General features: G+C 33.2%; 2 protein-coding genes and 2 long non-coding RNA genes across 4 annotated transcripts; 2 read left to right on the top strand and 2 right to left on the bottom strand.

The window, feature by feature from the left end:
- Positions 1–31: 31 nt before the first annotated feature.
- On the bottom strand, positions 32–3465 carry LOC140746138 (zinc finger HIT domain-containing protein 2). Its single transcript, XM_073078155.1, has 5 exons — positions 3194–3465; positions 2385–2752; positions 1915–2069; positions 893–1096; positions 32–470 (listed from the first exon to the last, which is right to left on the bottom strand). Exons 1-5 carry the CDS (start codon positions 3238–3240, stop codon positions 144–146), a joined length of 1101 nt encoding a protein of 366 aa, XP_072934256.1. The 5' UTR covers positions 3241–3465; the 3' UTR covers positions 32–143.
- Positions 3466–3698: 233 nt separating this feature from the next.
- slx1 (structure-specific endonuclease subunit SLX1) lies at positions 3699–6425 on the top strand. The gene is made up of 4 exons (XM_073078154.1): positions 3699–3981; positions 5103–5154; positions 5258–5449; positions 5537–6425. The coding sequence occupies exons 1-4, from the start codon at positions 3803–3805 to the stop codon at positions 5966–5968; spliced, it is 855 nt and encodes a 284-aa protein (XP_072934255.1). The 5' UTR covers positions 3699–3802; the 3' UTR covers positions 5969–6425.
- Positions 6426–8545: 2120 nt separating this feature from the next.
- Positions 8546–9983, top strand: LOC140746136 (uncharacterized). The gene is made up of 2 exons (XR_012102750.1): positions 8546–9157; positions 9704–9983. It is a non-coding gene; the product is annotated as an uncharacterized LOC140746136 (long non-coding RNA).
- Positions 9984–11217: 1234 nt separating this feature from the next.
- Positions 11218–12394, bottom strand: LOC140746528 (uncharacterized). Its single transcript, XR_012102772.1, has 3 exons — positions 12250–12394; positions 12034–12154; positions 11218–11495 (listed from the first exon to the last, which is right to left on the bottom strand). It is a non-coding gene; the product is annotated as an uncharacterized LOC140746528 (long non-coding RNA).
- Positions 12395–24524: the final 12130 nt, after the last annotated feature.

The raw sequence follows: 24524 nt of genomic DNA, 5'->3' as shown, positions 1-24524 counted from the left end.
ATTGATTGTACAAGTAAAAAAATAATATACATTATAATTGTATAAAAATATTTATTTATACACTTATGAAAATAATAACAAATACGATTACATAGTTATCAAAATTAGTATGTATGATACACATCACTTAAAACTATCACAGTTTATGCCAAATCCAGTCCACTGCTTTGTATGTATGACAAATAATATTCAACCTTCTTTATAATTCCTTTGATTTTGCTTCCATCCAACTTATTCCAGTCGCTTTTTTCATGATCAGGAAATTTCTTAGAAAATGTACCCTTATTTGGTTTGGTGTGAGTTTTCGTTTTTTTGCTTATGTCTTTTGCTGCTGTTAATATGTTAATAAGGTCTGATAATGCTGCTTTACAGTAGTACATCTTATTTTGTTCACTGGGTCCTTGTAATAAAAGGTAGATGTCATATTTCATTACATCTAAGCTGGCTTCGTCTGTCTCTATCATTTCGCTCTGTAAATATGAATATAATAAATTACAGCTATTTGTATGCTGTCACTATCAATGTGGGTGCATTTTCAAAGACTATATGAAGTGAATTTAGTTCTCTGACTGCTGACCTTAGAACTCTAAAGTTTGGAACTTATTGAAGTCTATTTATTACAGACTTATTAACTGTTTGAACTTTTTTTTTTTTTCTTTTACAAAAAAATATGTTAAGATCGACACAATCAAAATTAAAATTGATTTAAGGAAATGCGTTTAAAGAAATTAAATTTATATTTTTTTATACCTGTTGTTAATTCTACTATGTGGTTCAGTCCCACTAGTTCAACTACTTTGTTCAACCGTTGAACTGGGTTTTTTTCCTCACTTTTCCATTTGCATATATGATTAGGTTACAAGTTAAATAAACAGTTTATTTATAAAGTTACCTGAAGACATCTCTGTGCGACAGATTCCACGGCCACTGCAGGCTCTTCAAAGTTAGCATTGGAGCTCAAATTGATGCAAATGTCCAGGAAATATGTTACACCTTCAATTGGTTCCACTTCTCCATTGAAATACCTCATGATGAAGGCATACGACGCTAGAACATTGGCGATGTTGAACTTTATTGCTGGTGAAGGTTGGACTTTCTGAGAAAATTAATTCGTTTAAAGATTAGCATTCATATAATATTTAATTGATAACATTGAAATTACAAGTATAGAATAAAAAACAATGAACAGCGAAAGGAAATAATAGTAATGTATTTATCTTTGCAATTTAAAAAAAAACTTAATTTTAATGTAAAAGTAAAATATTTTCAAGAGTTTTAATTTTAATAGAGAAACATAGCATAATACATCAAAATAAAAATTGCATGTTAATCATTTTCAATATTGCTATTAACATCGTGAAATAATTGTGAAGTAATCGTAATAATTCTGCAGCCTTTAATGCCTCTTCTGCGGTAGGTAATGGTTCTTCCTCGACTTCCTCTTCCTCATCACTTTTGAGTTGTTCCTTATCATTCATGTTCTGTACGAGATCTTCATCCGTTGGTGCTTCAGATGTGAGGAGAGCGCTATCAATGTCAACATAATCTTTCCACATTTCCGGTGCTGCTAAAGAATCTGAGTCTAGGTTTTGTGACCACAAAGATCAACGAACATTACCGAAGATGTAAAAAATCATGTCGTCATGTCGGTCATTAAAACCGGACATAATTTATCGACAATGGGTCATAATAAGCGACATGTCAAGGGAAGTCATTATATCCGATTTTTTACAAATAATTTTATATGAAAACCAAACTTACTGTGTAATTACGTCATAATAAGCGGTTGGCTAGCTAGGTAGCTGTACTGAAGCTTTGTGTCTTCATATTTACAACAGGATTATATAACTAAATTCTAAATTAAATTATATCTGAATTCAATAAATTAATAATAAATACTCAGAAATTACTTACAGTAAGTGAACTCAGTTCAGGTACAATTTTTATTTGTGGGCATTTCTTTAAAGCATCTTCCTCTTCATTCAACTCTGTGACTTCTTCAACCAGTTTATCTTGTTTCCTGTACATCCACCAGGGCTCCCATTGCGGCATTATGGCGCCAACATCACCTGTTGAAGTGCATGATTACTAGCAAATAGATTTAGGAAAAGATAGACTTTATTGTTTGCTTTGAAGTTATATAGAAAATGTTCCATAAGTAAGATGTTTGTTGATAAGAGACAGTCTTTTTGTAAAGAATATAAAGAAAAGAAAGAAAGAAAGAAAGAATATAAACCTTTATAATAAAGTGATATACAACAATTTCTATGTTAATCAGAATTTTTGCCAAAAAGTATGTACCAATGCATAATGGTGTACATAATATGCAAAGTAGCAAGAAAAAAATATGTTTAATTTAAAATGTGTTATGGTAAATACATTACCTTGATCTAGCATAGTCTGGAATTCATTCTTCTCATCTTCAGTAAGAGCATTCCACACAGCATCCGCATCATCTAAATTCAGATCCTTTATCCTTTCCTGAAGATCTATTCCTTCATCATCATCTGAATCCAATTCTTCCACTTCTGGGATATCATCTAATTCATCACCATCTTTCATCCTCTTCAATATATCAATCATTTTGTGTTTGGACTCTTCATCTACATTGTGTGATGCAAGTTCCTCATTTATGCAGTCTCGGTAGAAGTCTTCGGAGCATTCTGAGTGCTTTTCTGACTTGTAGCAGTCAAGGGAACAGTAGAATATGTCGCAACGGGGACAACAGTACTTGCTTGTGGTCTCTTCACATCTGAAATTAATGAATGTTAACAACTTATAACAAAAATGAATCAGGGTGAATAAAATAATGAAATTATAATTAAAAAGTGTAAACCCATTTGTCTACAGCGAGAAAACTTTGTATTTCATAAACAATTGGTCTTGCAGTCCACATGATGGTAAGTGATCAATGCCGTGGATGGATATCCGTGGCCCCCTTACAGAATAGGTTCAATCTGAAGCCTGATTGGCTTCAGATTGAACCTATACCTAGATGCTTATCAAAACGCACAATTGCTTTACGATAAAAATGACTGGTGATGGTACGTTCCAGTCGAATTATATTGGCTCTACGATGTTTAATATTGATTCATGGTTTTAAAGGAGTCAGTGGTGGCAGCCTGCAAGTATAGTATCAAACATCTTACGGCCAATAGATTAAGTGATTTTAATAATAAATTTAAGTACTTACATTCCGCATAACCTCGAATTATTTTCTTTTGATGGCCCTTCCGACATTTTGAAAAATATAAATTATAATTCTGTTTAAATTTTCTGTCAATATTTATATCTTTTCTGTATCTTATACATGCAGAAATAATAAGTTAGAATGTTATGATTAGTTAATGATTTTTGATAGCCTATTATGATAAGAGTTCAAAAGATTGTTTACAAACAGCTGATTGTCAAAATCTTGAAAATTTATGTGACTGTGCGACAGGTGAACGTCCAAAAATTTATATCTTCGTAAAGACAATTCGTATATTGCCATAATAATATTTATTAACATGTTCAAATGAAAAAAATATTAAGCGTATTGAAAATGTTAAAAGTTAAAGATAGACAAAAATCTTTCGATTTATAAACGTAGAACACATGACTTCGAACAATATTGACAAAAATCTGAAAAATGACAAATGACTTATGACAGTGACAGTAGACAGTAGACATTAGACAAAAATTATTTTTGAGATTTTGATTTTAATTTTTAATTAGTAAATTTTATCAACTATGACAAACGTTATCAAACATATCTGACGCAACATATACGTGTAAGATCTATAAGTTCATAATAAAAAGGATGGCAGAACCAGAATTGATTGTTGATTTCTTCGGTGTTTATTTACTATACAATATAAACCCTAAATTTAAGGGCAGGACCTATATTGGATATACTAGAGATCCAAATAGGCGCTTAATGCAGCACAACAGAGGTACTTGGGCCGGTGGGGCGTACCGTACAAGTAATAGAGGCCCTTGGTAAGACCAAAAATTTCCCGCCATTTTTAAACCAAGTGAATTTTATGTAACCGTTTAAAAGTTATAAAGATGATAGATCGCTATCGCTTGTAAACTTCTGTGATTTTGACTGGCATATATTTGATAGTATTTCCTAGAATATTATAGATAGTAAAACTTTACCTTGGGTATTAACAAAATATAAAATTAAGGAACATTTATTTAAGTGACTCTCCTATTTTATAAAATCATATTACTAAGTTTTATGTTACAAAAGTAAGCCTTTTAGCGTCCAATGTAAGTAATTACTTGAAAGTTTGTAATGTTAGTAACATGAATTAATATGTGGATTCAGCTGAATATAAATTACACATACAGCGATTCAATCTCTCTGAAACATATTTTATTCATGCTATGCATCTACTATGCCATTAAATAATTAACTGTTTATTTTAACAGTTAGATCTTAATGGCAAATATCTGAGCTGTTGATATATAGAATTGCATTAATGCAAAAAGTGAATAGCCGTTTGAGAAAGTACAATTCTATTGAGTGTTCTGTAACCTTAATGGTATTTTAATGACCTTTGTATTGTATTTGCGAAATAAATGTGACAATTGCATGTTGTAGTAACCAATTGCTTAATGATTACTCAAAATTTCACTATTTTCTATAAATTCATATATGACTTAGATAGAAAATTAGAAGAAAACTGAATTCTTCAGTACATTATTCATTTTTTTTAAACAATTTGCCTTGAGTAGCTTGAATAGTTAGAATTTTTGTTATGTCAGATGAAGAATTGCATTCTTTCAATACAATCAAATTGTTCATTTATCTAAATATATATAACTTAAAGGTGACTGACTGACATAGTGATCTATCAACATACAGCCCAAACCACTGGACGGATCGGGCTGAAATTTGGCATGCATGTAGATGTTATGACATAGGCATCCGCTAAGAAAGGATCTTGATCATTTCTATCCCCAAGGGGATAAAATAGGGGATGAAAGTTTGTATAAATCTTCTTAGTTAATAATATTACTTCATAACGCGAGCGAAGCCGCAGGCAAAAGCTTGTTAAAGTATATATTATGATGTTGTTTTTAATCTTAATAATATGTTTTTGGTATTTTAGGAAAATGGTTATGATTATTCATGGATTTCCTAATAATATATCTGCCCTCAGGGTGAGTTAACACTTAAACCTGATTTATTATAAAAAATATTAATGTTTTTTTAAGTATAGAGCTATACAAATTGTATTATGATTTCACTTATGTTATTTTTTAGTTTGAATGGGCATGGCAGAATCCAAACAAGACGATTAGACTACAGCATTTGAATTTGAAGAAGGTACCAAGAAAGGAATCAGATTTTCAATTCAAACTTAGAGTTTTGAGTGAGATGCTCAAAGTGGGACCATGGTGCCGCCTACCATTGACCATAAGATGGTTAGAGAATGAATACTTTGAAGAATTTCAAGTAATTATATTTATTTTTTTTAGCTCCTATTTATATTTTGGCTTTTATTATTTAATTGGGCATTAGTAAAATTCGCAATTTTTTCAGCCTGAAAGAAAACCACCGGATCACATGAAAGTATGTCACGGTCCTGTTAAAAGCAGAAATCTGAAGCCTTCCAAAGACACTGCGTCTAGTCCTATTCGAGCGAAATGTGGTTTATGCTTTACTTATTCTAATGCTAAAGAACAATTAACATGTATGAACTCAAATTGTGACCTGGTGGTCCATATTACTTGTTTAGCTGATAAATTTCTACCTCCAGGAGAGTATATCCCTATTGAGGGGTACTGTCCTAAGTGTAAAATGAAATTAAAATGGGGTGACTTGATAAGGAAAATGAAGGGATGCTATGAGACAACCACAAGAACTTCAGAGGAATTGGAAGAACAGAATAGTGATGATGACATAGTCTGTACTCAAGATAGACAGTTTGTTGATAATCATTCTTGGTTCCTTGACTGTAATGAAGATTTATGACAAATTATATTTTTTAATAAAAAAAAGTATTATTTTATTATAAATGCAAATTTTTGGAGATTTATAATTACATAATAGAATTAAATTTTGTGAAAATAACATTAAACAGTTCACAGGTGACAATTTGTAAATTTATTGAAACAAGTTATGTATAGTGTTAATTTAATACATCTGGTGACATTTTTATAACAAATTAAAAAAATATTCTAATACAAAAATATCAAAAAATAAATATTTATATCTACTAGTTATATTTACAACTTAAATTATTATATAAATATTATTACAAAAATATAAAATTGTTATTTACTACCAGGTACATGATCAATAAATTAATGAGCATTTCTTAAATACAATAAATACTGAATAATTTAACAGAAAACATTATTATATATCTACATAAATTAAAACATTTAGCAGTATAATTTAAATATTACATACAACAAAAAAGCTTAGATGACTAAAATTGTAAAAGAACAAATAAATGCATTTTATTTGGTGTAAAGATAAGCTAACATTTAAACAAACAAAAGTGAATCACAAAATAGTTTGTTAAGTAGTTGACAATTTTAGTATTCATCAAAAAGACCGTCATCGTCATCATCATCAAAATCATCATCATCGTCAGCGCCTGGAGGCACAAACGCGCCGTTTAAGATTTCACTCACTGGTTCTTGAAAACCTAGGACTTTAGCCATCCCATACACAATCCTCATCACGACTAATCTTGTAAAGTCCACCGGCGTAGTTTCTTTTCTTTGCAACGTAAGCTGCTTGTCCGTAGGATAATCCATTTTTCTCCTTTTCATTTCACACAAGGACACCAATAGAAACAACGTGATTAGGAACACATAACGGCGCCCCATTTTTAATTCCCGCCTAAAATCACGTCAAGACTTTTTTTTTATTTAACTGCGTTCAGTTTATGCTTAGCAATTTCGCGTAACTGTTTTAAATTGTTGAATTGATTATATTGTGCAAACAGTGAAAAGTGAAGACGCGAGTGTAACCAACTAACGGAATGTTGGCGCACGAGCGAATGACTGCACGGATCGCGTGTTTGAGCGCGAGGCAAGGGGCTGTCACCGTGTGGTGTGCCATGCCAATATATGAGGAGGTTTGCTACTTACGACGACGATATGACGATCTTGGTGACGACCATATAATTGATAGTCCACAATGTAAGCAGGTACCCATTGAACATTACTGAGTGCTAACGTTTAATTTGAACACGTAAATACGGACGATATGTGCATTTTCACCTACTAGAACGATATGGCACGAAATTATCATTGATTATTACTACTTTCATGATATAAGATTACTTCCGGAAGTTTTTTTTTTGTATAGTGTAATGCAAATCTTTCACATTATGGATAAGCGCAAATGCCAGTATAAACGCGCCACACCTGAAAAAATCTGCGCTACTTTGCATTGGTTTGGACTAGTTTATGAAGACACGCACGCTGATGAAAATTGTGAAGATTGCAGCTGTTATAAGTTTGTTTGACTAATTGGTTTGACTAATTCGGTTGAAACCGAACGGCAAGATCTAATGTAAACCCAAGTGTTAATAATGAACTAATAATGTAGCAAATAGCCTTAATGAGCTGCGTAGGATTGCAATCGTCACGACGAACTGGACATTCCGTAAAAGTGAAAGTTCAAAAACAGTTAAGGTCGCATCGGACGGTCGTCGTCGGGTCGCAAGAAGGAAAGTTTAACTTGAGTATAATAATAATATGAATGGCCAATATGAGACGTGACGCACCAATCGTAAACGGTTTACAGTTACGTTCGCCCGTAGTGTGAAAACTGTTACAGCTTAGGGTGATTGCTAACGAGGCTGGTTTCATATCTGATTTCACGTTTGCCGGATCTTATTTAGTTATTTGCGTGACTAGTTTTTGGACAGTCTTTAGTATACTTATATGTAGTTTTTGTTCAAATCTGTTTTCTAACAATTAACATAATTATTAAATTTCTAAAATCGTTCTTTGTTCAGGCTTCTGGCTGATATAAGTATGGGATGGTTAGGATGTAACTACGCTTTTTGTAATTGTGATATCTTACCTATTCTTACAATTTTTTAAAGCATTACGATTCAGAATATTCGACTAAAATACAGGTAAACACACGACCTTAAATACAGGTGATACCAGTTGATTATCTTTCTATTTATGTATTGTATCGTCATCTATTATTGTATTATTTAGTACATATACGTCTTTGTAGATCTCTTAAAATACTTATAATATTCACTAGCTCCCTGTTAATTTATTCATCTACAACCGGTCTGTGCGACAAAAACCTTAGCCATTTGCGGGCGTCCTAAGATAATGATCACAAAAAGTATAATTACCACGCCACCGTTTTTATTTGTTTCAATCTGAACACATAAATAAAATTGTAATATAGATATGTCTGCGTTTTGAAATAGCTACTATATTCTAAACTTAAATACAACATATATTTATTTATTCTTTACGTAGGTATAGTCCGCGTAAAACTGCTAGTCCGCTCTCAATATAGAAACGAATCGCGTCGCCATAGCAAATTGTATGACTACACCTGTACCCTTAGTATGAGTTTTTAACGTTTCCGCGACTCGCTGCTCGTTAACGAGCTCGCCCATACATCTCCTAGCAGCGCCTCTAGCGGAATTTGTTGGAACTAAAATATGGCAGTATGAGTTTTATATTTCAACCGTTTACGAGCTCGGACTCGCTTGACCGAGTAAGGCGAACTCGTAAACGGTCGATAAAGAGTGGTATGGTAGTACAAGTTGCACATTTGACATTTCTTACAAAGCAAAATGACGTCATTTTCGACTCGGACGTCGTTTACGAGCAAGTGTTGAACTCGGTAGCTTTTAAACCGTGAGTTGTGTTTTGATTGAAAAAAAACTAAATAAATTTAATAAATTGTGTTGAAAAATTATGTTGTGAGATCATATTATGCTTCGAGAATTATAAAGGAGGCTGTGTATACGCTCACTGTCGTGAAAGTGAACGATTTAGTGCATCGTACTAAACTTATGTCATATTACCCGGATTACAACCAAATTCAAGCAAGCCAGGCATTCAAAGAAGTTTGATTATTGTGCTTCTTATAGAGGGAAACTACTACTTTTGTGCCGTGGAAACTACCAACCTCAAAAGCTTACCAAGGATGACGCTAGTGACTAAGGCAAGTAAAGATAAATTATAAGTAATACGTTAGGTACATTATCATGGGTGTTATATATTAAATGGTAATTTATTTATTACAAAGTGCAATGACTTGGATATGTTCCATGTTACCATACTACCAGAGTGTTATTTGGGTCCCTAATTACTCGCCTATCAAAGAAGACTAAGCCTTCAAGTTACAAAAGTTTTAAAGGCTACTAGTTTATATTTCTATTTATAATTCCTTGATTTATCTAACTACTCAGTATAATTTAAAAAGTAACATTTGATTTCCTTGAAGCCGTTACAATAGAATACAAAACTGTTGACCAAATTAAAAGTAACAAATACAACATTGGAAAATAACCTAAGGTACAATTGGTGACCATTGTCTTTGAATTTAAAGTAATTAGTAAAAACAGACCAAAATATATTATTTAAGTAGAATACTAGCATTCAACAACAAATTAAGTGAAGTGGAATTTGATGATACATTTGTTTGAAAGTTATTTTAATTCATAAAATCAATGTTAAATAAGTATTATATCTATATTTTATTTTTCAGATAATGCAGCTATGAAGTGTAGGTATAATGGGCATCTGATGAGCCTTCCCTGTTGTGTCCAGGATGTCTACTACATGGCAGAGTGCCCCCTTGAATAATACAGCTACCATTTTACATCTACCTATAGAAAGAATCAGTTTACAATTTTTGGCAAATTCCATCGAAATATGAAGATCATTAATGCATTTCTAGTGTTAAGTCCATGTGTATTTGTATAGGACTTATAGTTCAATTCAATTCAGACTCAGACACCTTTAAATAAAATAATAATTAAGAATAATATTCTACTTTAATTTCGAATCCTTTCCCCCAAATTATGAAACTGCCATGGTACATTCCATAAAATACTGACACATTATCGTCATATTTTGTTGCAATATCTATTAGTAAACAATTATCCTTAAAAAGATAAAATATATATTATTGTAAATTTTGTAATAAAAATATTTAATAAATTGTAATAAAAAATGCAAGTTCTTGTTTTTTAATTAATTTATTTTCTTGTTAGGCTACAGATTGAATTAATCTTTTATTAAAACTATGTCTTATTATAATACAAGTTGCAGGTACAATGCAATATATTAATACAATTTATAGTTAGTATCAAAGTATGTGTTTAGAGGTGACTGAAGACTGTTTTACATTAATATGCAACAGTAACTGTTTACTCACAACTTTATTATTATTAACAAAAGAATTAACATAAAAAACATACAAATTTATTTTATTTTTATTAGTTATTTAAAAGTTGTACCAACAAAGTAAACACTAATACATCAAAAAGAATTAATGCTAATAATGAAATACTAGATTATAAAATGATAAATTCAAAATCAAATTTACATTTAACAATTTACAACAAATGTATATTATACAATTATTAGTATCAACAATTAAATGTGAGTAAATATTATGTCATTAAAAATAGGAAAGATTAATAAACATAATCGCAAATAAAAACATTAGTAGTAAAAGTGAAAATTACAAGTACAATAAACTTATACTATTAAATTTTAAATATTGTAACAAATCATTACTGCAATATTTAATGAAATAAATACATTGATAATTTAAAAAAGATTGTATCACAAAGTGATGCAATATGAATAAATTAGTGAGTAACAAAATAAATTATTAATAACATTATAGAAAATATCAACATTATAAAATACACTATTTAAATAATATAAGTAACAAATAAAAAAAATGTATTATTATTAACAGAAAAGTAAATTATTAAAAGAAAAAATAATATGTTATCAAGTAAGTTCCAAATCCTTTTCTATAATTTCTATAAAATAAACTATTAGATAATAAATCAATTTGGGGAAATGTTAGAAGCTGACCTATCTCTATTGCTATTTCACAAATCTACATTAACTTCAATACTTATATAATGTTCTAAGTTTGATCGTGTTTTAGTTTGTGCAAATGGAAGATATTTAAATTGGCAAAATATAATATTAACATTATATTACTTTTAAAGTATTCATTTTAAGGAATAATTCCATTAATATTATATTTAAGTTAACATTTATAATTAATGACGGTATTACAAGGTAGCTAATAATAATTTATAATACATTATTTCTATGAATGATATTTGACGTAGACATTTAGTATAGATACATTATATGCTATGCTCTTTTTCAAATGTGACAATTCCCTTGTGAGTCCAAAGGTGGGAGACAACTGCCTGATATGCCTTGAACTGCAACTGGTGGGGTTGCAATTCTGGATGCAGCTTTTGAAGGCAAAAATTTCAGCATGCCGTTGGGGATGACAAGTTCCACTAAAACAGAGTATAAAATAATTAGTAAGCTTATTCCAGGGAGTATTACATTATAAGTGTTTGTTAGTGTATGACTGTGGCAAGGAAGACTACAAAGTCTACTTATGAGGATGAAATATTTTGAATAATTAAATAAACAACAAAACAAATAATTTATATACTACTCTGAATTTGACTGCTTCCTAACTGATTGATGTATTGTAACATATTGTTTGCATACCCTATTGGGACTTATGTATTAATATAACTGTCAATCTATATAATTAAAATTTTAATTTTGAAACTTTAGAAACATATTTTATAACTCTTTTTTATACAATTAAAATGTATTAACATTATAAAAGGAAAACGTAAACCAGTTAAAAAAAATTGTAGGAAACAATAAACAGAATCAAAGGATATGCAAATACATATTATCATCTCTGTTTAAATAAAATAAGAAATGTTTCAGTCAACATCATTTGTGTTTCAAATTTATTTATTAAGTAAACAACATGTAAATATTTATAAAATAAATAAAAATAGATTGATTTTTTACCTTTTTACAATCCACTTGTTATCTTTGAATGTGAGTAGTGCACATGCAATTTTAACGCCAATATGTTCCACACCGGCTTATAAATTCGGGGCCAGCAGCTGGTTTATTTAAACTGACGTGTCTAAAAACAAAAGGCATAATTACGTGGGGCTAATGTAATGCAAGTATAAAGAAACGTTTCACATATACATACGTAGAAAATATTATCGTACTCACCTCTCTACTCGGTACTCGATTTTATGAATTCCAGCATTATTTAAACTTACACAACACAACTACAACTTCAACTTTAACAAAGTACAACTTTATACTTTTATTGAGTAGCATCTTTTTAAAACGTAGTGGTTATAATATTCTCTTAGACTTTTTACTGTTTTTGATTTTAAAAGTATACAAAAACTTTGAAAGATGATAAACACTGACACTTAAAAAGTTTTTAATTTTTTTTAAATAAACAATACATGACAGTTAAACTGTCAATCCCAACGACAAAGAAGTTTATTGTCTTTATGGTAGTGATAAATTTAAAATAAATATTTATATTAATAGCATCGTTAATTTCTTTTTTGTAAATTATATAAAGTACTTTATATATCTTTTAAATTTTCTTTAAATATATGTCATATTATTTGCTTTGGCATTATGTTTATACGATGTTGATCAATATTTAGCGCGGTAAAAAGAAAAAAAGGCCTCAAACGTTTCATGAAAACTCAAGATTGTCAAAATGGCGGATTATATTTGTCTCACTTTTTTTGCGTACGTATGAAGGTGACAAAATATTCATCGTCAACGAGCGCCTGGTCAACGAGTTACGATTACTCGTTTGTGCATTTCCGACAACTTATACTACCAATGCATTGGATTCGGACCAACGACCCGAGCTCTCGGCTCGATCTCGTGAGTGCACATTTTAAAACTCATACTAGGGGTACTGCTCGCAAAAACTTCAGAGCGGACTTCAGTTTGGTGCGGACTATACCTCTTACAAAAATGTATATATGTACCTAAAGGAAGATTTCATGGTATTAGCAGTTTCTACGAGTCAACTTTCAGGGCACTACCTAATTTAATTTTGGGAGGTTTCAATTATTCACGCAAAGATAGAGCTTTTTGTTTAAAATCTTATAAATAAAATTCGTCACAATGTTAGTTACCGTACTCCTCTGAAACGGCTTTGCCGATTTTCACCAAATTTTATATGCATATTCAGTAGGTCTGAGAATCGGCTACTACCTATTTTTCATACCCCTAAATGATAAGGGTTGTTCACCCTTAACATTTTTTTTATTTATATGGCAACACAACGTTTGCCGGGTCAGCTAGTGTTATATATATATGTTATAGTCAAAGTCCGATACACAGTCTCTTCGCGGAAGGACTGGTTTATCCTAGGTTTGGCCAAAGCCATCAGGCAATCCCCGAAATACATTTCAATTTCGCCCTTTGCCTGAAGTATTTTTAGTCAAACCCAGGAGCTCCTAACTTTTCAGTCAAAAGTCGAAAGTAAATTATTCTGTTTCGGTTTTGGCCTAGTCAATCCTAGAAGCGACTGCAAAACTCGGTCAAACGTTGATCTGATCATGTTTAAACAGGTTCATAATGTCTCTCGCGGTGTTCCGACCGATTGTTTTGTCATTTCATGTTCGTTCATTGAGCGTGCGGGCGTGTAATTGTGTAAAATTGAAGATGAGTGAGGTTAGGTTAGGTTAGGTTAGGTTTTTTTAAATTATTAAAACAATAAACATCAAAATTTTAAAAATGTTATTTTTTTATACCTAATCTTTCAAACTAACCTCCGTATATTCCAAAGCATTTATTTATTTATTTTATACTTTATTGCACATCGTACAAAAGGTGGGCCTAATGCCACACGGCATTCTCTCAAAGCATCTCAAATATAAAAGTGAAAATCACGTAAGCTGACCAATCAGGTGTCAGAACTGGCAGAGTTTAGCGGTTCTTAAGACTTGAAAGCTGCTTAAATAATAAAATGCTTCCAAATATACGAAGATAAGACACTTCATACCTATATCGGAGTTTGACTCGTCAAACCCCGATTTAATAAAATTGTGTTTTGACGTTTGCCTGACCAAATTAGTCTCTCCCAGGTTTGACGAAAATTGTTTAGTCAAAGGCCGAAAATTTACATTTGTTTGGGCTTTGACTAAGTCATTCAGTCTGACCTGAGGATTGACCAGTCCAACCTAGGAGCGCCGGAGCTTCGGAGTTTGCCTATAACATATACGAGTATATTTGCATTGACAGTTTTTAGAGTTATTGACTTTTTGCATATGAAACTAGCATACTGATTACACAGTCTTGTTGTATTATTAATTAAAACTTTTACATAAATTATGTTATCTGAATAATTATAACTGGTCTGATAGAAGCCTCAGAGAAGCCATGTTAATGCAATAACAGTAATTAATTAAGCCCGTAATTAAAAGAAGAATCTTGAAATGGCGATTTTTTCGTATGTTCAAAGACCATTTACATATAAAATGACCACTTAACATCAGGTGGACAACATTTGCTACATGCAATAAAAAAGGATTTAATTGTAAGCAGGTGTGTAACAGCTATTATGCAACGCAGTCAACCAATCATAAATAAATATCTTTATCTGTATGAGATTGTAATAGGAGCTAAGAATCTATTAACGCAAATCGTCGTCTCATTAATGTTTTGCAGTGTATAAATTAAGCTAGAATTAGTTAATACACCCATTTTCATTTTCTCCAACGTACTTAGCGAAGTAATTGTCAGTTACGTGTATTGTTGCAATGTATGAGCAAAAACGTTTATTTTTTTCTGTTATCGCGTTCGTGGTCTTAAAAGATGTGGTCATTTAAAATTAATTGCCTGTTACGTCTCATTTGCATATCTAGTAAATTTATAGATTGACTTAATTGTCAGCTTACAATTTACATGAAATGTAAATTTATTTACCTACTATTTATTTAAAAGCCTTCTAATTTATATTGTAGGAATGATATATGTTTAATGTAGTAAATAAAGTAGATAAATAGAAGAACGTAGAGCCCTTGACTTTTGCGGATCGTAACTGATCTACAAAGATAAGCTACGTTGGTTGCAGTCAGGAATTTGATGTTGGCCGTTAGTGGCTAAAGATTTCTTGCGTTCTCTCTGCTTTGGGTTCGGTGGATACGTTAGGTCGTCGGTTCCGATTGTTATTATTGAATAGTAAGTATTAAAAACGGATCTAAATGCGGATTGGTAACGAATAGTAAGCCCCTTAAAAGTTATTTAAATTTTCAGTTTCTTTATTTTTTATTTTTAGGTCATAAATGTTTATTAAATTACCTTTATTTTATAGACCTTGGAAAGTAATCGTACTAACAGTTCCATTAATTTTATTTTTTTACTAAATTGTTCATGGTTTCAAAAATCTTAGTCTCTATAAACGCACCTAATGAATTACAGCAAACTGTTTATTATGTCAGTCATCACTTACAGTCGAATTTTAATTACTGTGTTCACTCTATTCTAAATATTAACATGTCAGGGTTAACCATAAATTAAATTCAGATTTATCGTCAAAACCACAATGTTTCCAAGGTCCGTATAAATGTTTAAAATAAAATTGTAATGTAATCTTAATAATATGCGAGATAACCATCAGTATCTACATTGTTCACTTATTTGCTATGCGACAAAAGTTACATTGATAAAAACAATTACACGTAACCTTGAGTGGCGCATAAACGAATTTAATTCAGAATCATCTTTTGAATTTTAACGCGGAATTAATTTTTAATGACGCCCAATAAGGTTTGAATGCGAGGATTTCTAATCGATGCATACGATCTAATTCTCGATTCGGTATCAAATGGGCATTCGGTGAAAGTATGTGGAACGTAGCCTGGTTCCGATACGAGTGATGTTTAAAAGATAAAGGAAATATTGCACATTGTTACTATGCAGATCTTGGGTTTGTAGCTTACCCATGACATTGGTTAAAATTTCAGATCCATAGACTGTTCAGCTAATCTAAATTATTACCTGACAATATTTGGATGACAATCCAAAGAACGTCTGGATTATACACATAAACAGTAATATACTTACCCTGATTTTGTGTATACTTTTAAAACGATGTATCTATCGAGTTGGAATGTATGTCATAGTGATTCAAAAAACTTTTGCATATATATGTCACCTTATTCTTAGGGTTTGTACTCGTATGTATGCAAGATGGTATACGGCCCTGGCTATCCACCCTTATAATAATATTTTCTTGTTTCCTACCTTTGAAAGCACAGGTTTCACGTAGAGGGTGGTCTAGTTTTGAAACTATATTTTGAAAGTATATTTTATTACTTTTGATGCAATTTTGATACTTGTGTTATATAATAATAACAATTTGGTTTAAATCTAATGTGTTTATTTGGATTGTTGAATAGCAATGTTATCCTTGTAAGTAGGTTGTACCTGAGTACCTTTTGTATGAGGGTATTGTAATTTATGCAAAATATTTTTTGTCATTGAAACTGCATTATTTTAAGTGGCTATTGGCACAGAACTGTCATCCTCTTATCTCGCTTGAATTGAGTGCTTTAAATTAGTTTTTAAGTACACCTAACTCTAATTTAACCTTATTTTCTGTCAAACCTTTATTTCGGATCTAATTCAATAAGTAACGAATAAAAAAAGCATTGCCGGTTGATTATTGTACCTTGATGGTACCTATTTGCCTTCATCAATATTGCCTACATTATGTTCATCATGACATCATGTCAATAATTTGTTTAAATCTCTATTAAACTACATGACCATTGCAAATAGACTTACTTCAATTTACGAATTGAAAACTTTTAGAGTCAGTCATATCTATTTATTATTTGAAAGTACAATAATGTCAAAAACTGCAGTATCGTAACATTATAAAACAGTATTCATACACAAGACTTCAACGCGTAACACTAATGTTATTATGACATCTGGTTTCTGCTGACTTTCCATGACTGCTGATTTCTTCATTTCTGAAATAATAGTTAGTATAATTTAATGATATAAAACAGTATATTATGATGAACAAGATTTTTAAACTGACGTTATCGCTATATGAACTGTTAAAAACTTAGATTGGTAGTTTTCAAAAAGGTTATATACACTTTTAAGGTTTATCTTGTCGTGTACATAAACTTGAAGACAAACAAAAACGCAGAATAATAGCAATAGTTTGTACCGAAAATGTAGCTATAGATTTTTATATTAGTTGGTGGAGAAGCAAGCAATCTACCTCAGGCAAATTTACAGCGTTCCTACTTTATAGTCGGCGCCAAACTGCTAGTCCGCTCTGAAGTTGTTGCGAGCAGATGTAGTCACACAATTTGCTATGGCGACGCGATTCATTTCTATATTCAGAGCGGACTAGTAGTTTTACACGGGCTATACCTCTCTTGAATACTAAATTAAAATTTCTTGAAAAAGTGTATCACTTACCACAAATTTTAAACCTTAAAACATCTATCTCACTTCACACTTCTGTAATTACTTAAGAATTATGTACGGCGGTGGTGCTTTCGGAGTTGAATCTACCACTTATACTTATTTGGTGTTTTAAACCTTTAGCTTAAAACCAATTCTATACAATACTTAAAGAAACGAACGCGACGCGAAAGAACGAAAGCGACCCACTTGCAGATCGTGACCTCAACACAATGTTATTATTTGTTTTTGCAGTTTGTAAATATAAATGTTGTGGGCTAAGTTACGTGTAAGCGACAGCCCTACACGTTAAGGCTGCATCGCGCCAGCCCTACACCGTTCTCACGCTGCATCGTGCTTGCGCTGCATCGGGCCTTCGCGGAACGGCCAACGCTGACGAGGCGCGCAGGTGGCCGTCCCACGCGCGGGTGGCCGTCCCACGTACAGGTGGCCGTCCACCATGGAATCAGTTCACCTCCATCGCGGAAAGTGACTCGACCTATCCCATCAATTTATTTTTTTAATTTCATTTTTGTTAAAACTTGTGTAAAATTTGTGTTAAATTTAAATAAAAATTTAATTTGTTCGCGAAATAGACTGCAATTATTTCCTCGACGCCCAGCTCCCATAACTGGCGCAGTCGAAAGTTCCCGGTTTGTGCGTGTTTCGGACTATCGCAATTAAACGAGGAACCCATAAGTGGCGCAGAACCCATAACTGGCGCAATCGAAAGTTCCCGGTTTGTGCGTGTTTCGGACTATCGCTATTAAACGGGAAACCGAACCATTGAACGAGATCCGGACGTCGGGGAACCCTGCTCAGCTCGCTACATCCAAAAATCGATGTGCAAATACGAGATGAAGCTACTTCTGAGGCTCTACTGGAGCTTGACGATCAACACTATATACTATCTTTTCAAACCCCCACGAAAGTACAAACGCTATGTGGACAGGAACGCCATCAAATCATCGAGGGTAGTTTCCTTGCTACTATACCGAGAACCTGCAGCATCAGAACAACAGAATTCACTATCACCAACGTCAACGATAAACTCCGTGGACAGCATTTCGAAATACTTACATTCACAAATTCTGAATTATTAGCCTTGTCATCTTCAAGGAATCGAAAAGCTCATTTCAACATAACTGCAATAGATCTTAATAAACTACATGTCATTGAAGACCAAATATCAATGGAAACTTCACCAAAAGTAACCGACGCCACTTCGATGAGTACTTACCATACTACTCTTCCTCTGTACCTGTTAATCCTACTGGGTACAATTGCTCTCGCTATTGCGTACATAAGGCGATACCGGCGAAATAGAAAATCAGAAGACATATCAAAATCGAATGTTGAAATATCTCTTCAACCGTGTGCAACCTCAAGTGAGCATCACTCGTCGACAGCTACACGAGAGGACAAGAAGGCCGCAATATTTGCACTAAACGTAGGCAAATAGTTGCTCAGCTGGGGCGGGAGAAGTTACGTGTAAGCGACAGCCCTACACGTTAAGGCTGCATCGCGCCAGCCCTACACCGTTCTCACGCTGCATCGTGCTTGCGCTGCATCGGGCCTTCGCGGAACGGCCAACGCTGACGAGGCGCGCAGGTGGCCGTCCCACGCGCGGGTGGCCGTCCCACGTACAGGTGGCCGTCCACCATGGAATCAGTTCACCTCCATCGCGGAAAGTGACTCGACCTATCCCATCAATTTATTTTTTTAATTTCATTTTTGTTAAAACTTGTGTAAAATTTGTGTTAAATTTAAATAAAAATTTAATTTGTTCGCGAAATAGACTGCAATTATTTCCTCGACGCCCAGCTCCCATAACTGCTATGTAACACATAAAATAATACATAGTGTATTAGTTATACCTACATGTATTCGGATACTATAATTACTCGTATTTACCAAGTCATCCTAAACAAACTGATTCTCAAAAAGTTGGTATTTAAAATCTTAATTCTTAAGTATATATACCTACGTATTAATATCTGCATTATAAGCAATGACATTTTATACTAGACACGTTATACGCCCGCTAACTTAAGAGAAAACTTGAGCGAAACTGCTTTGATAGCACACATGCACGTTTTTTATTTTACTTACCTTTACTACATAGACAAATGTTCTATAAAGGACAGAGCTATTAGAACAATGTGATAAAAAAAGACAACTAGTGTTTGACCTTGCGTTTCAAGTCTACGCAAACGTAAATATTGACCATGGAATATAGTGACCAATGATTACTTCAGTCAAAACGGGACATCGTTTTTTTTATGTCAAATACTTTTTACTTGAAAAAATATAGTTAAATACTAAAAAACACGCTTTTATGATAAAATTAACTAAAAAGTAGAAAATAATTTTCAATCTATGAATCATTTAAGGAACAGTAAATAGTATAATTGTGGAAAAAATGTGGGGCGCTTTTTACAAAACTGGTAAATGGAGCACCCCATGTTTTTTTTCATAATTATACTATATACTGTTACTTAATTGACAATGGCAACGGTTCATTTCGGAGACAACGGCACGAAGCATCGGAAAAAGGGACTGTCCCGTTAAAAACGGGACGTATGGTGGCTATCCCATTGATCCGCATGCTTGTCAAAGACAATGAAATAATGGAACAGAAGGTAAAAAATGTCCAAAACTGTCGATAATAGTTTTAGTACGTCGTTTACGTAGAAATGTTATAGTACAGTTTAACTAAATAAATAATTATTAAATAAAAATATAATTCTCAGACTTACTGAATATGCATATAAATTTTGGTGAAAATCAGTAAAGCCGTTTCGCAGGAGTAGGTACAGTAACTAACATTGTGACATGAGAATTTTATATATAAGATTCTAATTTTACCGTGGTCTTTTTGAGGATTAATTTCTGGCTATACAAAGATTATTTATTAAATTATGTTTAGGTTAAGGAAGAAATACTTAATGATTGAAATATATATTCAATTAAAGAAATTTTAAAATACCGTATACTATCCTATATAAATTTTATGGTAATATTTTTTATTATTTACCACAGGTATCGAAGGAAATTTAAAGATTAGGATACAGAATTTCCCATATATCGATTTTATTTTATTAAAATAAACCATAAAATGTTATATTTTGACTAAAAACACACTAATATAAAAATTAAGCAGTGGGATCTTAAACTATAACATACGACATATGAACATCGTCAGATTCAATAAAATGTCACTTCTGTTCTGTTGATCTATGACCATGCATTTTGCGTCTTTATCACTTTCATTGACAAAAACATACTTTGTCTCTTTCTGGTTACTCACGTAATCATGGCGGATCGAACACGAAAAATAAACGAAATTTAATAATTTCTCTTCATTTACGTGTGATAGGTGATTCCATGAAGTTTGTTTCTTTTTCGAGCATAGTTTTTGCATTTACGCATTGCACAAGAAGGCATTTTGAGGCTTTAAATTCAAAATAATGACGTTCAACGTGTTCCGTGACATTCGTGTGTATTACTACGCCGCGCGAGAGCGACTGGACTTGGCTGGAGTCGTTTTACACCACTTGCCGTATTTTGTATGTTTCAAGTTTTGCCCGCTTGTGGCGGATCTTTATATTTATAGATCAATGATTATAAGCATATTTTTTTAAATGCACAGTGATTATTGTGAAATTTTCTGTAAGAGCAAATGTACATGTAGTCCTCATGGCAAGTAGTTTAATGGATGCTGATCATAGATATGCGTTATCAATCCCGAGGACTATGATGTCGCTTCCTAACCTACCTGAATCAGTGGACATCTACAACCTTCAACCACAACGTAAGAACTGTTTCACGCTAGAAATAGATAAGGTGATAGGTAATAGGTAAGTTGGACAATTTCTTTTGGATCTACCACCGTTGAATGTAGATTAAACGTATGTATCTATTGCTAGGTAATTAATGCTGATACGAATTTAACTTTTAAGCAATTTTATTATTACATAATTATAGTTATAAAGGAAGGAAGCATTTCGGTTTCATATTATATTTTTTGTTTTATTTTTTTGGATAATGGCCGTAGTACGCGTGTGACCTCAGCGTTGATTATTCCGTAAACGGCGTTTAAGTAACAGGGTCATTGTGCTTGTAGGGTTCCGGGTTTTGAGTTTACAAAAGGTACAATGACCAAATGTTTACTTGAAGTTGGCTGTTTGCAATAAAGCGAATTATGGGATGTAAGAAGAAGTGATACGAGATTCTGTTTTCGACTGTGTAGAATTACCTTTTTGTAATAATAGGAATAGCAGACGAGCATGCTGTCCACCTCATGGTAAGTGGCCACTGCCGCCCACGGACGTCTGTGATCATACTCATAATATTCCTACCTGAGGTCGGTCACAGATGCGTTGCTACTCCTGTGGACCAAGCTGGAACGCTTCGGAAAAGTGTGTCTCCCTTACCAGACCCTTCAAACCAGAGCACAGCAGCGTTTAACACTGCTGTTAGGAGGCAGAAAAAGGTGTAGCGGTGATGCCGCCGGAGTCAAACCACAATGGATTCTTTCTACCACCTTCAAAAAACATAGGTTTGGTCTTCAAAAAAGTTTGATGACCGCTGATATCGACAGGGATATATCTCCCTGAAATATGGAAGTTCATTAGAAAAGTTATGACAGGTCACACGTCAGTCACGTATTCAATTCACGACCGCCTTTGCCTAACACTACCACACTATCTGTGGCGTTATGTTCACCTCAATCGAATAGGTAATAGCTAAAACTCCTGCTGGTAGATATCCAATTAATTTTTAGTCTTAGTTAAGATGTATCCTCCTCCTATCTTACTCCTTGGCTAAGCTTGATAAGGGCTAAGTTTGCGTCGAATGACTAATGGTCATATTGGTTATGGCTAAGTTATTAGGTATATATCTAATCCTCGTGTGACTGTGACCTACAGAGTGCATGTATAAATGTCAAGCTTGCATACAAAACACGTAACTAATAATCTCGTAGTGATCAAACAAATGAGAAAAACGACAAAATGTTGAACAACTTCTCATAATAACTTTAATCCAGTTGATATAGGTGCCTGGGTAGGTAGATATTTTATGTCCCTGTAGTTCCGGGACTAGAATAGGGCTACGGTATCTCCTGCCTGTCGTAAGAGGCGACTAAAAAGGGGCTTCCGGGGTTGCGGGCGGCAAGAGTGGGAGCTCGAACCGCCCGACCAGCGGCCCAGGGAAGGACGACGGTATGTGTGGTCGCATACCGTCGTATACACCAGATGGTGTGGCGAGCGTCAAGCTCACCTGTGCGGAGCCCGACGGGGCAACGCGCTAAGAGGACTCCGGTTGCGTTCCTTTGGAGATCCCGGAGCCCTCAACGCAGCGCAGAGGACGGCCACCGGGGGGGTTTTAGTGCGGTAAAAATCCCACATAACTCGGCGTCGCTCCCACGTTGTCGGGTACCTTTTGAAGGTTTCCCCCTCGACAAAAAAAAAAAAAGGGTAGGTAGATATTTTAACCTAATGCTCAGAACTTTGCAAAGAATTCTGGAGCAAATTTCACCAAGAGTTTGCATTGGTAATTAGTATACTTTGATTTTGCGAAGAACTAAGTTGGAACTTGTGTTGTACCTTCATATATCTACTCTTCGAACCAAATTATTACAGCGTGAATTTTATTGCTATTAGACATGAATAGGAGAGATATTATCAGAGATATATACTTCATCAAACTGAAGTTTACAACGACGGGAAAAACCCAGGTTACAATAATTTTCCTTATAAAAAACATGATGTCTGTAGAAGCATCGCACTAAAACAAGTGCATTAATGGTAATGAGATGGTGCGGAGTTCGGTCTAATATTAACAATGTTAAGCACTTCTGTGGTGTGATTTGAAGAGTGTGATAAGAGACATAATTTTCCAGCTAGGTTCTCAAGGGCAGCAGCGCATTTGTGGCCGACTTCAGTTAGGAATATAATCTTATATGGGTTTGATTACAGATGTCCATGGGCGGCAGTAACTCAGATTGACTGCATGCTCGTCTGCTATTCCTATATTATAAAAGAATAACAAATATTGTATTTACTTAGATTCATATTTACGACTCTTTTTGAATTGTAAAATGATAATCTAAAAACATAAGTCTAAAACGGAATAGAAGCAAATACTATTTGTGTATACACTATAATATGCAAATGAAACGTCATACACATTATAATGTGTAATAGAAACCTTTGGTATTACTAGACAATGAGCGGATCGATGCTTTCCAAATGCCACTGGCGATACGATGTGGAAATCTTTGTAGGTACCTACTGTGAAAGGCAACAGAGGACGCGATGTCAGTCAACAATATTGAGAATATTATATGAATACTAGCAGACCCGGCAAACGTTGTGTTGCCATATAAATAAAAAAATGTTAAGCGTGAACAACCTTTATCACTTAGGGGTATGAAAAATACATAGTAGCTGATTCTCAGACCTACTGAATATGCATATAAAATTTGGTGAAAATCGGTGAAACCGTTTTGGAGGATTACGGTAACTAACATTGTGACACGAGAATGTTATATATAAGATCAGGCGTGAATCCTAACTATAATGTTACAAAAGCGCTAGTAAGTTTGTTTCTTTCTTTGCTTCGTTTTCATGTCTTAACTATGAAACCGATTGGCACGAAATTTTGTGCATAGGTTGTGAGACGTCCAGATAAGGACATAGGGTACCTTTTATATCGAAAAAAAGTATTCCCAAACCATAGACAAAATGAATTTTTGTCATCGACCTTTGACCGCGGGCGGGTAAACCTATGTTTGATAAATCAACCTACATATTGGTACATACATTTGCATACCTTATTCATAATAAGTATTATGCTTACTTATTTAATAGGGTGAATAAATAAGTCAACGCTGCTTGTGAATCTTTTCAACTTCCTCACCAAAGAGTACAAATGCTAAGAAAAGTGTATACCTAGGTATATTCGATTGGTCATTTATTAATGACTTATTATTATTGATAATTTATTTTTATTAAGTTTAAAAAATAGCACGA

Source organism: Epargyreus clarus, unplaced genomic scaffold, assembly GCF_041222505.1.
Source record: "Epargyreus clarus isolate Ecla_fem2 unplaced genomic scaffold, WU_Ecla_fem_2.2 ptg000012l, whole genome shotgun sequence".
NCBI lineage: Eukaryota > Metazoa > Arthropoda > Insecta > Lepidoptera > Hesperiidae > Epargyreus > Epargyreus clarus.
Note: the sequence above shows the minus strand (reverse complement) of the source record. Positions and strands in the feature narration are given on the sequence as shown.